Source organism: Pongo pygmaeus, chromosome 9, assembly GCF_028885625.2.
Source record: "Pongo pygmaeus isolate AG05252 chromosome 9, NHGRI_mPonPyg2-v2.0_pri, whole genome shotgun sequence".
NCBI classification, from domain to species: domain Eukaryota; kingdom Metazoa; phylum Chordata; class Mammalia; order Primates; family Hominidae; genus Pongo; species Pongo pygmaeus.
Window position 1 is genome coordinate 5,989,733 of NC_072382.2, and position 16,980 is coordinate 6,006,712.

General features: G+C 46.0%; 1 protein-coding gene across 1 annotated transcript in view; it reads right to left on the minus strand.

The window, feature by feature from the left end:
- The window catches only part of IGHMBP2 (immunoglobulin mu DNA binding protein 2), a 36,678-nt gene that overhangs the window by 12,228 nt on the left and 7,470 nt on the right, over nucleotides 1–16,980 (minus strand). The window contains exons 5-7 of the mRNA XM_054438579.2: nucleotides 16,673–16,836; nucleotides 13,277–13,477; nucleotides 10,204–10,351 (exon numbers count right to left, since the gene is read on the minus strand). Coding sequence (XP_054294554.2) covers nucleotides 10,204–10,351; nucleotides 13,277–13,477; nucleotides 16,673–16,836 — 513 coding nt within the window. The remainder of the gene's footprint in view (nucleotides 1–10,203; nucleotides 10,352–13,276; nucleotides 13,478–16,672; nucleotides 16,837–16,980) is intronic.

Below are 16,980 nucleotides of genomic sequence, written 5' to 3' on the forward strand. Positions count from 1 at the left end.
CAAAAGCAACAAGACATCGGCAAATGGTCAGAATCAACTTTCTCAGAACTCTAGAAACTCGCCAAAGGCTTGCAGCAATCAGGGAAGTATTCATTCCAGAAAAGCATCTGAATCCCCATCAGCACGGGAGCTCGGTGGCACTGAAACCTGCCCTTTTCCCATCCCTGTGGCAGCCTTGAAACCCTCAGCCTGAAGTCAGGGTGAAAACCAGCACCTGGCAGCCCCGGGGGGTGCAGAACAGGGTTGGCATTCCTGAAAAGCCCCACTCCAGAAACTGTGCTCATCTCATCTGTCTGGGAATCCTCTGGTAGACCACACTCAAAAGACTTTATCTGAGCTCATGCAATGCAAACAGCCTTTTCCCTGGTGGTGTTTGTCAAAAACAATCAGAGATAATTGTTGAACATCACAGTTTTCTAAGACAGAGAATAATGGTTGGAGCATATGATAGGATAACCAAAGTTTTAAGCTGGGGAATGAGATATCTTCAGGGGGCTTTGAAAAGCTCCAATATATTCCTGGGAATCTAGAAGGCCACACACATGTACAGGGCTCAGGAAAGACCTCAGGAGGCCCTCAGCTCTCACCTGTGGCTCAGCTCAAGGAACTGCACAAACGGGAAGTGAAAGCTGAGAGTCACAAACAGCCTGGCTCTGTGTTGGACGTGTGCCCAAGCACACACACAGAGCCACTCAGCAAAGACTCGGGCATTTATGGCTCCAGGAGTTCAGGGGGATTTCTGTCTAATCACTAGCTGGCCACTAAGTTGTATTAGACTTTAGTGGCCACACAAGACAAAAAATACAGATTTTACAGAATTAGTCCAGAAAAGTCACTAAACAAACAACAAGTGGCAACAACAACAAACCCCAGAGTGGGAAGAGAACCTGACTTCCAGAGTTGCCACATTCTATTATTTAAAATCATCCATTTTCAACAAAAAGCTACAAGGCACGTAGAGAGTCATGAAAATATGGCTAATATTCAGGCGAAAAAAGCAATCAACAGATACTTGAGGCCAGGAGCGGTGGCTTACGCCTGTAATCCCAACACTTTGGGAGGCCAAGGTTGGTAGATCACCTGAGTCAGGAGTTCGAGACCTGCCTGGCCAACGTGGTGACCCCATCTCTACTAAAAATACAAAAATTAGCCAGGCGTGGTGGTGGATGCCTGTAATCCCAGCTACTTGGGAGGCTAAGGCAGGAGAATCACTTGAACCTAGGAGATGGAGGTTGCAGCAGGCCGAGATCATACTATGGCACTCCAGCCTGAGCAACAGAGCGAGACTCCATCTCCAAAAAATTAAATAAATAAATAAATAAACTGGATACTAGAGAAAGCCCAGATGCTGATCTTACTAGACAAAGACTTGAAATATCAGCGATCCTAAGTATGTTCAAACAGCAAAATAGAAACAAGTCTAAAGAAATAAAGTATGAGAATAATGTCTCACCAAATAAGAGAATATCAATAAAGAGACAGGAATAATTTTTTAAAAAGTACCACACAGAGGCCGGCATGGTGGTTCACACCTGTAATCCCAGCACTTTGGGAGGCTAAGGCAGGCAGATCATGAGGTCAAGAGATAGAGACCATCCTGGCCAACATGGTAAAACCCCGTCTCTACTAAAAATACAAAAATTAGCTGGGCGCGGTGGCACACGCCTGTAGACCCAGCTACTCGGGAGGCTGAGGCAGGAGAATTGCTTGAACCTGGGCGGCAGAAGTTGCAGTGGACCGAGATCACACCACTGCACTCCAGTCTGGTGACAGAGCGAGACTCCGTCTAAAAAAACAAAACAAACAAACAAACAAAAAAAACAGAAAAAAGCACCACACAGAAATTCTGGAGTTGAAAAGTACAATAACTGAAATTCACTAGAAGGATTCAACAGGAGAGAATGATCAGCAAACTTGAAGAGAGGTCCATTGAGAAGATCCAGCCTAACGATCAGAAAGAAAAAAATGGAGGAAAACGAACAGAGCTTCAGAGATCTGTGGGGCTTTATCAAGTGAATCAACTGATTCATAATGGGAGTTGTAGACAGAGAGGAGAGTAGAATAAGGGCAGAAAGAATACCTGAAAAAATAATGGCTGAAAACGCCCCAAATTTGATGAAAAATGTGAATCTAAACATCCAAGAAGCTCCACAAACTCCATGTAATTTACTCACAGAGATCCACACCTAACACATGATAATCACACACTCAAAAGACAAAAGACGACACTTGAAAGCAGCAATAGAGTAGCAATTTGTCACATATAAGGAGCCCTCAATGAGATCAATAGCTGCTTTCCCATCAGAAACTATGCAGGCAGTGGAATGACACGTTCAAAGGGCTGAAAGACTGCCAACCAAGAATTCTATACCCAGCAAGACTATCCTTCAAAAATGAAGGAGAAACTAAGACATGTCCAGATAAAGATGAGCTTAGAGAATCTGTCACAGCAAACCTGCCCTTCAAGAAATACCAAAGGGAGTCCTTTGGAGAGAGTAACTCAAATCTACATGAAGAAATAAAGGCAACTACATGGGTAGATATAAAAGACCCCATAAATGTATTTTCTGCTTGTGACTCTTTTTTCTCCTGTCTGATTTAAAACACAACTGGATAAAGCAATAACTATAAAGCCAATTAGAATCTAGCCAGGTGTGGTGGCTCACTCCTGTAATCCTAGCACTTTGGGAGGCCAAGGTGGGCAGATCATTTGAGGTCAGAAGTTCGAGAGCAGCCTGGCCAACATGGTGAAATCCAGTCTCTACAAAAAATACAAAAAAAATTAGCTGGGCATGGTGGCATGCGCCTGCAATCCCAGCTACTCAGGAGGCTGAGGCACAAGAATCACTTGAACCCAGGAGGAGGAGGCTGCAGTGAACCAAGATTGTGCCACTGCACTCCAGCCTGGGCAACAGAGCGAGACGCTGTCTCAAAAAAAAAAAAAAAAAAAGAACCTGGACTCGGTTCCTTAGAGCAGCCCACCAGCTGAGAGGTTGTGGCAAACAGACTCTAAGGCAGGGATGTGCAATCTTTTGGCTTCCCAGGGCCATATTAAAAGAAGAAGAATCGTCTTGGGCCACACATAAAATATGCTAACATTAACAATAGCTGATGAGCTTAAAAAAAAAATCACACAGACAAAAATCTCATAATGTTTTAAGAAAGTTTATAAATTTGCGTTGGGCCACATTCAAAGTATCCTGGGCTGCATGCGGCCTGCAGGCCTTCGGTTAGACAAGCTTGCTTTAAGGTATGCCCCAGGATCCTGGCCACTGGTATTCACATCTTGCATAATCCCTTCCCCTCAAGTGTGGGTGGGGCCTGAGACTTGCTTCTAATCCACAGAACAGGGCAAAGGTGATGAGATGTGACACCCTCGATAACATTACATAAGACGATAACCCACTGTGCTAGGAGACTGTGTCTCTTGCTGGCTTTTAGGAAGCAAGCAGCCATGTTGGCAAGGCCTACGCGGCAGGCAGCTAAAAGCGGCCTTCAGCCAACACCCAGCAAGAACCCACAGGGAACTGAATGCTGCCAACAACCACGTGAGCCTGAAGGCAGATCCTTTCCAGGCAAGTTTCAGATGAGACTGCAGCCCCCACTGACACCTCAGTCGCAGCCTTGTGAGATCCTGAGCACAGCACCTTGTTCAGCCGGGCCTGGGCTCTCCGCCCAGATAAACTGTAGAATAATAAACATGGGTTGTTTTCAGCTGCTACCTTTGTGGTACTATTATCACACAGGAACAACCCAGAGGTCTCACAAACACATTCCTAAACCCCAAAAGGGTGGCTGACAAGATTCCCACAACAGTCACAAGGTACACAGCTCTGTAACGGGAGTGCTCTCTCCTGGCTACAAGAGAGAATGTGTGTCCTCCACCTCTGCCCAAGATGGAATAGCAGGGCTGCATTTACTCTCCCATCTTAAATAACAACCCCCCCGGCCAGTTATTTAAATTTTTTTTAAATAACTGAAACCACACTCTTCAGGACACTAGTCAACAGGTAACAAAGAAGAGTAACCCCTGAATAACGAGAGACAAAGGAGGTGAGCCCTGGGGTTACCCCAGCTTTCTGCCTTGGGAGTTTCCAGGAGAGAGTACAGAGAAGGGGCAGCCAGGTAGAACCTAGAAGGCTCCCTGAGTTGAGGAGACAAGGCTGAGAATCTGTGGCAACCAATGCAGGCAGAGTTTCCAGGACAAAATGCCAAAGAGACTGCTACACAGAGAGAGAAAAAACCCCAGGGATCTGCTGCGAGAGTCCCTTGGGTATCGTGATTAGCACATGCTTACAAGAAAACTACTCCAGGCCTGGGAAAAATACCACCCAAAACAATGAGAGAAAAGTGCCCATTGCTCACACAAGGCCGGGAACAGCACCCAATCCCACCAGTCAAACTCAAAAATCTCATGATGCAGGGTGCATTGGGTAGAAAGCTCAAAGGGTCTTACCTCAGTACAGGGGAATATTAACCCTGGACTAAGCACTGATCCAGACCCTAACACATCTCAAAAGTAAGACTCAAAAGGATTAAACTGTTTACAAGTAACTTTACTGCTTCCCAAAATCAAGCACAAGAATATTATAGGAGACTATGCATGGTGGCTCACACCAATCCCAGCACTTTGGGAGGCCGAGGCAGGCAGATCGCTTGAGGTCAGGAGTTTGAGACCAGCCTGGCCAACATGGTGAAACCTCACCTCTGCTAAAAATACAAAAATTAGCCAGGCATGGTAGCACATGCCTGTAGTCCCAGCTACTCGGGAGACTGAGTCAAGAGAATCACTTGAATCCAGGAGGCAGAGGTTGCAGTGAGCCAAGATCGCACCACTGCACTCCAGCATGGGTGACAGAGTAAGACGCTGTCTCAAAAAACAAAACAAAAAAACAAAAAAAAAAGATTATAGGAATACAAAAATATTCAATATTCAGCATGCAACAAACGTAAAATCCTCAATGTCCGGTATCCAAACAAACATTAGCAGGCCCGCAAAAAGGTAGGAAAACACAGCCACTTAAGGGGAACAGTTCATCAAAAGAGACCAAAAATGACACAGGTGATAGAAATAATAGTCTAGAACATTCAAAATAGTTATTATAGTTGTATTTCAAATGTTAAAAAAATTAAGAACATCAAAGATATAAAAAGACTCTTATTTCTGGATGTCAGATGAAAGTTACACTGGATGGGACAGATGTTACATTAGGCATGAAAGAAGGAAATTAGTGAACTCAGCAATAAGCAAGTATAAAGGTTCAGCTGTGCAAGATAAATTCTATAGATCCGCTGCACAACACGATGCCTATAGTTCACAATATTATATAGTACACTTAAACATTTAAGAGGGTAGCTCTCATGTTGTGTTCTCACCATAATGTTAAAAAACATGAGGCTGGGTGCGGTGGCTCACACCTGTAATCCCACCACTCTGGGAGGCTGAGGCAGGCAGATCACGAGGTCAGGAGTTCGAAAGCAGCCTGGCCAATATGGCAAAACCACGTCGCTACTAAAAATACAAAAATTAGCCAGGCGTGGTGGCATGCATCTGTACTCCCAGCTATTCCGGAGGCTGAGGCAGAAGAATCGCTTGAACCCAGGAGGCGGAGGTTGCAGTGAGCCAAGATGGCACCACTGCACTCCAGTCTGGGCGACAGAGTGAGACTCTGTCTCAAAAAAAAAAAAAAAAAAAAAAAAAAAACATGAAGCAAACAGCACCAGGGTAAATCATAGTCAAATTGCTTAAAACCAGTGATAAAGAAAGCATCATTTTCTTTCTCTTTTTTTCTGTGACGGAGTCTGGCTCTGTCGTCCAGGCTGGAGTACAGTGGTGCAATCTCGGCTCACTGCATTCTCCGCCTCCGGGTTCAAGCGAGTCTCCTGCCTCAGCCACCTGAGCATCTGGGATTACAGGCGCCCACCACCACACCTGGCTAATTTTTTTGTATTTTTAGTACATGTGGGACGGGCTGGTCTCGGACTCCTGACCTCAGGTGATCCACCCGCCTTAGCCTCCCAAAGTGCTGAGATTACAGGCATGAGCCACCGCACCCGGCCGAAAAAATCTTAAATGCAGACAGAAGAAAAAAGACACGTTACATACAAAGGAACAAGGATAAGGATGACTGATTTCTCTTCAGAAATACTCAGGCAGATGACAGTGGACAACATCTTTAAAATATTGCAAGGAAAAGCGTTAATCTAGAATTCTCAAGCAGCAAAAATATCTTTCAAAACTGCAGGTGAAACAAGATATTTTCAGACATACAAAAGCTATTGGATTCATCACCGGCTGACCCACACTACAAGAAATGATCACGGATGCCTTTCAGGTGGAAGGAAAATGATGCCACATGGAAATACACAACCTAAACCAAAAGAAAACAAAGCGCCAAAAGTGGTAACTACACGGGCAAATACGAAGACATTTTTCTTATTATTTAAATCTCTTTAAAGATAACTCACCATTAAAACAAGAACAAGTATTGTAAGGCTTAGAATATACGTGTAAGAAAAATATATGACAAAAGCATAAATGCTAAGAGGAGAGAAATATCAGCTTGCAATCATAAAGCCCTTATGCTATATGTGAGGTGGTGTATGAACAGACTATGATGAGTTAAAGACTCATACTGTAAGGCCTAAAGTAACCACTAAAAGAATGAAATACAGGTATATAGCTAACAAGCCAACAAAAACAAAAATAGGCCAGGCATGATGGTTCATGCCTATAATCCCAGCACTAAGGCAGCCAAGGTGGGAGGATCCCCTGAGTCCGGGAGTTCGAGACCAGCCTGGGCAAAACGGCAAGACCTTGTCTCTATAAATCATCTTTTAAAAATAAATAAATAAATGAAAATAAAATCCTAAGAAATCTTCAATCACGGGGCATAGTGAGAACTTATGTTAAAAAAAAAAAAAGTTCAATTAATTAATTAAAAGAAAACAGAAGAGGAGGAAAATATAACAAAGAACAAATGGTAGAAACTGTCAAACTGGATAATAAAGCAAGGCCCAGCTATATGCTACCTACAAAAAAATTCACTTTAGGCCAAAGTGGGAGGATCACTTGAGGCCAAGAGTTTGAGACCAGCCTGGGCAACATTGCAAGACCCCATCTCTAAAAGGAAAAAAGAAAAGAACATTTTTAAAATTAGCCAGGTGTAGTGGCTCATGCCTACAGTACTAGCTACTCGGGAGGCTGGGTGGGAGGATTACTTGAGCCAAAGAGTGCAAGGCTACAGCAAGTTATGATCACACCTCTGCACTCCGGTCTGAGCAACAGAGCAAGACTCTCTCTTTAAAAAGAAATAAACAGGCCAGGCACAGTGGCTTACACTTGTAATCCTAGCACTTTGGGAGGCAGACGTGGAAGGAATGCTTGAGTCCAGGAGCTCCAGACCAGCCTGGGCAACACAGTGAGATCTTGTCTCTATTAAAAATCAAAAAAATGAGCAGGGTGTGATATAGCACGTGTCTGTCGTCCCAGCTACTCGGGAGGCTAAGGTGGGAGAATCACTTCAGCCCAGGAGGTTGAGGCTGCAGGGAGCCGTGATTGCACCACTGCACTCCAGTTAGGGTGACACAGTGAGGCCGTGTCTCAAATATTTTTTAAAAGATCACTTTAAACATAAAGACACAAATAGGTTCTAAGAAAAAGGATAGAAAAAGATAGATCACACTAACACTAGTTGAAAGAAAGCTGGGGGCTGGGTGCAATGGCTCACGCCTGTAATCCCAGCAACTCAGGAGGTCAACGTGGGAGGATTGCTTGAGGCCCCACGTTCACGGTTAAGGCTGGAGTACAGCTTCGACCGTACCACTGTACTCCGGCCGAGGTGACAGATTGGGACTCTGTCTCTTAAAAATAAAAAGAAAGCTGAACAACATGGATGAACCTTGAGGGCATTACACTAAATAAAACAAGCCAGTCACAAGAAGACAAATCCTGCATGGTTCCACTTACTTGAGGTATCTAAAATAATAAAACTCTTAGAAACAGACAGTAGAACGGTGACTGCCAGAACCTGGGGACAGGGAAAAAGGGAATTGCTGTTCAACAGATCCAGAGCTTCAGGTCTGCAAGATGAAAATGTTCTAGAGATCTGCTGTACAACAACATGCACACAATTAATGCTACTGTACTACAGACTTAAAAAGGGTTACGATGGTAAATTTTACATGTTTTTGACCATAATGAAAAGAAAAGCAGCTGAAATGATTATTTTAATATCAGACAAAGTAGATTTCAAAAAAAGAATATCACCAGGGATAAAGAAGGTCATTTCATAATGATAAATTTGTTAATTAATCAAGAAAACATAGCCCCAAATTTATGACCCCAATAAAAGAGTTTCCAAAGATATGAAGCAAAAACCAATAGAACTGCAGGGAAAAACAGACATGTCCAGTTATATTCAGAGATTTCAACATCCCTCTCTCAATACAGCAGACTTGAACCACATCATCAACCATCATGATCTGACTACTTACAGAACACTCAATAAAATCAGAACACACATTCTATCAAGTGTGCACAGAACACTCACAAAGACAGAGACCAGATTCTGGACCATAAAGTAAGTCTCGATGAACTATCCAAGTCATGAGAGTATGTCCTCTGACCACATGGAACTAAATTAGAAATCAACAACAGAAAGTAAGCCAGGTGCAGTGGCACATGCCAGGAGCCCCAGCTCCTCAGGAGGCTGAGCTGGGAGAATCACTTGAGCCCAGGAGTTTGAGTCCAGCCTGGGCAACATAGTGAGATCCCATATGGGGATGGGGACGGGGACAGGGACGAGGAGAGGAGAGAAGAGAGGAGAGGAGAGGAGCAACACAGTGAGATCCCACATGGGATGGGGATGGGGAGGGGAGGGGAGGGGAGAGGAGAGATCAACAACAGAAAGATATCTGGACATTTCCCAAGTATTTGGAAACTATATAACACTTCTAAAAAACCAAAAGGCAAACGAGATAGCATTTTGATATAAATGAAATATAACATATCAGAATTTGTGGGATGCCACAAAAGCAGTACTTCGGGAGACATTTATGGAGCTAAATGCTCGTATCAGAAAAAAAGAAAGGTCTCAAATCAATGATCTCAGCTTCTACATTAAGAAGCAAGAAAAAGAACAAGACCAAGAAAACAGAAAATGATAAAGACCAATGTGGAGATAAATGAAACAGAAAAACAATAGAGAAAAAGCAAAAGCTGGTTCTTTGGGAAGATCAACCGAAACCTTCAGCCAGGCCAGGTGCGGTGGGTCACACCTATAATCCCAGCACTTTAGGAGGCTGAGGCAGGGGGATCCCTCGAGCCCAGGAGTTTGAGACCAGCCTGGGCAACATAGTGAGACCCTGTCTCTTCCTTTGTTTTGCTTTGTTTTTTTGGTTTTGGGGTTTTTATTTTTTTGAGGTGGAGTCTTGCTCTGTCGCCCAGGCTGGAGTGCAGTGGCACGATCTTGGTTTACCGCAACCTCCGCCTCCAGGATTCAAGCAATTCTCCTACCTCAGCCTCCCGAGTAGCTGGAATTACAGGTGCATACCACAACTCCTGGCTAATTTTTGTATTTTTAGTAGAGACGGGGTTTCACCATGTTGGCTAGGCAGGTCTCAAACTCCTGACCTCAGGTGATCCACCTGCGTTGGCATCCCAAAGTGCTGGGATTACAGGTGTGAGCCACTGCGCCTGGCAGAGACCCTGTCTCTTAAAAAAAAAAAAAAAAAAAAAAATATATATATATATATATATATATAAAATCTAAATTAAAAAATAAAAAACCTCCAGTCAGAAGAGCAGGAAAAAAAAGAACACACAAACCAATATCAGGAATAATACAGGTTATATCATGACAGATTCTGCAGATAGTAAAAGAAGAATAAGGACATATTAGGAACCACTTCATGCCTCTAAATTCAACAACTTAGATGAAGTGGACAAACTTCTTGAAAGCTACAAGCTCATGAAAGAAGAGACAATCTGAATAGCCCTTTATCTATTGAAGAAGTTGAATTTGTAGTTCAAAACTTCTCTATGAAGAAAATTGCAGGTACAGAGGGCTTCCCTAGTGAACTCTACCCAACTTTTAAGAAAGAAATACCAATTCTAAACAAACTCTTCCAGAAAACAGAAGAGGGAACACACCCCAACTCCTTCTTCCAGGCCACACAGGCAGGATGGAGATGCCCCCTCACCTGTGTTTGTTGCAAGGACCACGTTTGCCGAAGTGAGGCTCTCGAGCATAGCTGCTTCTTCCCTCTCCTTCAGTTCTTTTCTTAACAGCTTAATTTCATTTCGAAAATTACTTTTCTCTCTCTTACCCTGGGTCTTTTTGTTTTTCACCTATAAAGAAAAACAAAGGAGATACACTTACTTCAGTCCAACTTTGTACTTCTTCAACTCTATTTATGAAGTGCTTCTATTTATATCATTTGGTCCAGTTCAATAAGCTCCTTAAAAAACTCTCAGAAATCTTCCTTGAAAGAGACACAGATACACACACGCAACTAAGCACCTTACATCCTCACTTGCCTTGAAGTCACAGGAAAGGACATTTTAAGTCCTAGAAAGAGACCACGTTTTTAACTCAGAGGAGACCAGAAATTGGACCAGCCCTGCCCTGTACACAGGCATTTGATCTTGGGGAAGAAAAAGCGCTTGCCCGCCTCAGGATTTGGGTTGTAGGAGCTTACGAATGGAGAGACTGAGCTTCACATATTATTCTACATTTTTCACGAGATTAAAAAAAATTTTTTCAACCCATAATCAAAACCACAACTTACTTTAATATCTCAAAAAGATGGAACTGGCCAGGCACGGTGGCTCATGCCTGTAATTCCAGCACTTTGGGAGGCCAAGGCAGGCAGATCACAAGGTCAGGCGACCGAGACCATCCTGGCTAACAGAGTGAAACGCTGTCTCTACTAAAAATACAAAAAATTAGCTGGGCATGGTGTGTGCCTGTAATCCCAGCCACTCGGGAGGCTGAGGCAGGAAAATTGCTTGAACCCAGGAGGCGGAGGTTGCAGTGAGCCGAGATTGTGCCACTGCACTCCAGCCTGGGCGACAGAGCAAGATTCTTTAAAAAAAAAAAAAAAAACAAAAAGATGTAACCTTTCCTTATTTGTGATTTCTGCTTTGGGGGATGGAGTTTTAGCAGGGGTGACAGGAGGTGTTTTACTGCGCATAATTTACAGAGAAAGAAAATCCCCAAAAGCACCAATTTCAACAGGAAATGAAATCACCCACATTTGTGATGAGCAAACATCACGCATATTCCTCCGCCACCTCGGACCTGCGTGACATGCATCTATCCTTCCTCCACCTCCCAGCAGGCGGCCTATCTCCACACTGCCACGAAAGCAGTCTCGACGCCACGGGCCCATAGCAAAGACTGGCTCCCAGCCCCCTCTCTGCTGCCGCCACTCCTCCAAGGTTAGGACACCGAGGGTGCAGGTGCCGACAGTGAGCACACAGGACAAGATGTGAGCACAGACATTAGAGCAAAGACTGGCTCCCAGCACCCTCCCTGCTGCCACCGCTCCTCCGAGGATAGGACACCGAGGGGTGCAAGTGCCGACCGTGAGCACACAGGACAAGATGTTGGCACAGACATTAGAGCAAAGACTGGCTCCCAGCACCAGACCTGCTGCCATCAATCCTCCGGGGCTAAGACACCGAGGGGTGTAGGTGCCGACAGTGAGCACACGGGACAAGAAGTGAGCACAGACATTAGAGCAAAGACTGGCTCCAGCACCCTCCCTGCTGCCATCACTCCTCTGAGGCTAAGACACCGAGGAGTACCAGTGCCGACAGTGAGCTGACAGGACAGGACGTGAGCACAGACACTACAACGAAGTGTACACGGGAGAACCAAAGAGCTCAAAAGTGTCGGAGTGTCGGGCTGGGGAGAAAAGGCCCTCTCAAATGCAATGAACCTACCACCGCCCTACTTCTCCAACTGACTGGTGTCCTCTTTCACAAGGAGAAGGTGGAATAGACAGAAAGCTCTAGGAGGATGCCAGTTTTTTCAATGTTTATTTTCAGGCTACTTTTCTCCCATTGCCACTACTAGCAAGACAACAGGACCAGACAGAAAGATACCCAGGAAAATGTTTGGTTTTTTTTTGAGACGGAGTCTTGCTCTGTCACTGAGGCTGGAGTGCAGTGGAGTGACCATGGCTCACTGCAACCTCCACCTCCCGGGTTCAAGAGATTCTCCTGACTCAGCCTCCCAAGTAGCTGGGATTACAGGTGCCTGCCACCACGCTCAGCTAATTTTTGTATTTTTAGTAGAGACAGGGTTTCACCATGTGGGCCAGGCTGGTCTCGAACTCCTGACCTCAACTGATCTGCCTACCTCGGCCTCCCAAAGTGCTGGGATTGCAGGTGTGAGCCACTGCATCTGGCCAGAAAATGTTTTCTTTACAATTCCTCACACCTACTAACCAAGTGCTCTGAAGACAGTTGAGACTCTGTTAAATGCTAAGTATATTTCTCTATCAAAAATGGGCAGCCCTGGCTGGGTGCGGCGGCTCACACCTGTAATCCAGCACTTTGGGAGGCTGAGGCGGGCGGATCACTCGAGGTCAGGAGTTCGAGACCAGCCTGGCCCATATGGCAAAACCCCATCTCTACTAAAAATAAAAAAATTAGCTGGGTGTGGTGGCACATGCTGTAGTCCCAGCTACTTGGGAGGGTGAGGCACAAGAATCACTTGAACCCGGGAGGCGGAGGCTGCAGTGAGCCAAGACAGCGCCACTGCACTCCAGCCTGGGTGACAGAGCGAGACTCCATCTCAAAAAAAAAAAAAAAAAAAACAAAGGCTGGGCATGATGGCTCATGCCTGTAATCTCAGCACTTTGAGAGGCCAAGGCGGGCAGAGCACCTGAGGTCAGGAGTTCAAGACCAGCGTGACCAATATGATGAAACCCCGTCTCAACTAAAAATAGAAAAATTAGCCAGGCGTGGTGACACGCACCTGTAGTCTCAGCTACTAGGGAGGCTGAGGCAGGAGAATCGCTTGAACCCGGGAGGCGGAGGTTGCAGTGAGCCGAGATTGCACCATTGCACTCCAGCCTGGGCAATGAGAGCAAAACTCCGTCACAAAAAAAAAAAAAAAAAAAAAAAGGGCAGCCCAATTTTTAAAATTATTAAAGGAATCAACAGAAGCAAGAGAAGATCAAGAGGAATGCAGACAGATAAATTTGCTCCTTAAAAAGACTGCAGAAGCCCACACCCCACATGGACACTGGCCATGACACCTACAAAGACCTGGTCGATGTCCTTCCTGATATCTGCAACAATCTGGGCGCTGTCACTCCGCGCTAAAACCGCATCCAGGGAGTGCTGCTGAATGGACTCCAGGAGGCGGGCGGGGTGCCCCAGGCGCAGAATCCGCTGCTTACACAGAGCCAGGCGCTCCACCAGATTGTCCACAGCGATGTTGGAGGGGGCGCAGCACAGAACCTGGGAACCGCAAGTTAGGATCTGGTCATTTACTTTGTAATCAAACCACTGAAGTTGACACTAAAACAACAAAAAGCCTTAAAGGTAGAGAGAAGGACAAGGCATGTGCACACGTGCTCTCAATCAAACCTTGCACTCATTTTCCAAGCCCACGTGTGATCCGATTCTTCCGGTACCCCAAGGCAAGAACCCGGGATACAGAAAGCCCTCTGTCCTTGTGATAAGGAAGGGGATCTAACTGAGCTGGTTAACATAAGCCGCCTATAGACAGCAAACTAAGAGAGCACCCTGTAACACACAGAGCTGTAAACATCCACCCTTAGACACTGCCATGAGGTCGGAGCCCACAGCCTGCCCATCTGTGTGCTCCCCCGCAGGTTTGAGCAGCGGGGCACTGAAGAAGCGAGCCACTCCCCCATCACATGCCCTGTGAGGGGAACAAGGGAACTTCCCATTTCAAATGGATTCAGAGTTGTCTCCCAAACACTGTGGCTCCACTATATTTTTCCTTCTTTTTTTTTTTTTGAGACAAGGTCTTGCTCTATGGCCCAGGCTGGAGTGCAGTGGCAGGAACATGGAGAAACCGGCTCAATAGTCCCATGGACGGTTGTTTTTGGATACAGAGAAATTGACCATCTGCTGTTAAAGGGTCAAACTTCTTTATGTGAGTTCCTTCCTCAGAAAAGGACATTTAGGCCTCTCAGAAAAGTATCAAAGATCTGAAAATCACCAGACCACTACAGGGGCCTCCTTGCCCTCCCTAGTTCCTGTTTTTTACACATTGCTACATTTCTTCCCTGCTATATAAACCCCTAGTTTTAGTCAGGGAGATGGGTTTGAGGATGAGCTCCCATCTCCTCGGCTGCACCATCGGATTATAAAGCCTCTTCCTTAGCAATACTTGTCCTCAGTAACTGGCTTTCTGTGTGGCGAGCAGCAAGACCTAGACCACACTCCTGGTGTTTCGTGACTTCCTGGGCTCAAGCTATCTTCCTGGTTCGGCCTCCCGAGTAGCTGAGACTGCAGGCATGCATCGCCATGCCCAGCTGATTTCTTCCATTTTTTGTAGAGACTGGGTCTTGCTATGTTGCCCAGACTGACCTCAAACTCCTGGTTTCAAGTGATCCTCCCGCCTTGGCCTCCCAAAGTGCTAGGATAACAGACATGAGCCACCGCACCCAGCCACAGCTCCACTATTAAAAGTGAGACGCTGGCCAGGTACAGTGGCTCATGCCTGTAATTCCAGCACTTTGGGAAGCCAAGGTGTGAGGTCAGGAGTTCAAGACCACCCTGGACAACATAGTGAGACCCCATCTCTGGGGGAAAAAAAAAAAAGAGGAGGTGGCAACCAGTAGAGGAGGCAGAGTCTCTACAGGCCCTTAAGCTCAAAACAAACAGCAACTCAGGAAGGAGGCTCAGCCACCCACTCTCTATGCCTGGCATCGCCTCCAACCCCACTGACATGTCCCAAGACACATCTCCACCAAAGTGTGCACACAGGTGTGTCTTGGCTCACTTTTAGTGAATAGTCGGCACCCAATTAAAACCACCAATCTGCTCCCTTCCAATAAGTCATCTTTTCTTACCAGTTTTCAAACATATGCAAAGACACTCACGCATAGGAAAACCGCTGGACGTAATCTTTTAACCAAGTGACAGGCTTCCCCGCAGCTCTGCCCGAGTTCCATTGCTGGCTCTGCCACTCTGAGTGCTGGGCACTTGACTTTGTTTCTCAGTTTCCTCGTCTTTTTTTTTTTGGAGATAGAGTTTTGCTCTTATTGCCCAGGCTGGAGTGCAATGGTGCAATCTCGGTTCACTGCAACCTCCACCTCCCAGGTTCAAGCAATTCTCCTACCTCAGCCTCCCAAGTAGCTGGGATTACGGTATGTGCCACCACACCCGGCTAATTGTTTTGTATTTTTAGTAGAGATGGGGTTTCACCACGTTAGCCAGGCTGGTCTCAAACTCCTGACCTCAGGTGACCCACCCGCCTCGGCCTCCCAAAGTACTGAGAATACAGGTGTGAGCCACCACACCCGGCCTCCTCATCTACAAACTGGGGCCGCTAACCACCTGCCTTGGCACAGGGTTTCAGTGAGGATTAAATGAGTGCTCAGAACGATGCCTGGTGGTAGGCAGCACCCAGTAAACATCAACCTACAAAACTGGCCATTATTCCAATTCTCATCGTTACCCAACATTTTTATAAACCAGAAAGGTTGTTCAAAAAGCTCTCAAACTTGAAGTATACTTAAAAATAAATTAATTAATTAAAAAAAAAAAACTCTCCATGTGCCAAGATCCGCAATGACTCAAGCTGATGCAGATGATGATAAAAGATCCTTTTTCAGCCATTAAAAATGTAACTGGGCCGGGCACAGTGGCTCATGCCTGTAATCGTAGCACTCTGGAGGCCAAGGCAGGCGGATCAACTAAAGTCAGGAGTTTGAGACCAGACCAGTCAATGTGGTGAAACTCCATCTCTACTAAAAATACCAAAATTAGCCAGGCATGGTGGCGCACGACTATAATCTCAGCTATTCGGGAGGCTGAGGTAGGAGAATCACTTGAACCCGGGAGGCGGAGGTTGCAGGGAGCCAAGATCCCGCCCCTGCACTCCACACTCTAGCCTGGGTGACAGAGTGAGGCTCTGTCTCAAAAAAATAAAAATTACAAAAATTAAAAATGTAAGTGAATAATAATGTACAATGTTATATTCCACATCTCAGAAAATCAGTCATCTGTGTGCTGGACAAGTGCATCGTATCCATTAACCAGACTATCTGATTAGCCGTTAACACCTCAACCAGACGCTGAGCTCCTGACAGGCACAGACCGGGCCCGGGCCAACTCTAGGCCCCTGCATGGGTGTGCACACGGAGGAGCACGAGCACAGCAAGCGTGGTGAGCAAATAAACCCTGACCCAGGGCCTGGCCAACACGAAGTCTGCCACACCTCAGAGGGCTCCAGGAGCCTTTCTCAACAATCCAGGCTATGGTTCCTGCGCGTGCTCCCCAAGACTCATGGGGATGCTGGAAATCAAACAGGGGCAGTCCAAAGCTCAATCAATAAATGCTCAGTAATGCTCCTGCCTATCCCACCAGAACTGAGGCTGGAAGGCCACTGAGCACCCACTGAACACAACAGACCAGGAGCTGACGGGCTCTGACAGGGAAGTGGCATGTACTGCCCACCTTTAAGCCTTGTTTCACAGCTTGAAGAATTATCTCAACCACAGTCGTGGTTTTCCCAGTGCCAGGAGGTCCATGGATGATGGCAAGTTCTTTCTGCGACAGCGCAAATGAAACCGCTTCTTTCTGGGAGGTGTCCAGGCAGGTGTTGAAGAATGTCAGCGGGTCTGTGGAAGAAGCAGCAGCGTGAGACTCAGGTGCTCTGGGGAGCTCTGTGGGTGGGTGTTCCTCCCCAAAGAGTGTATACCCCCGGGAATGAGTGATGCCTGTCAGGAACACGCCGGACCTCCCCAGGGGCAACCCAATCAACA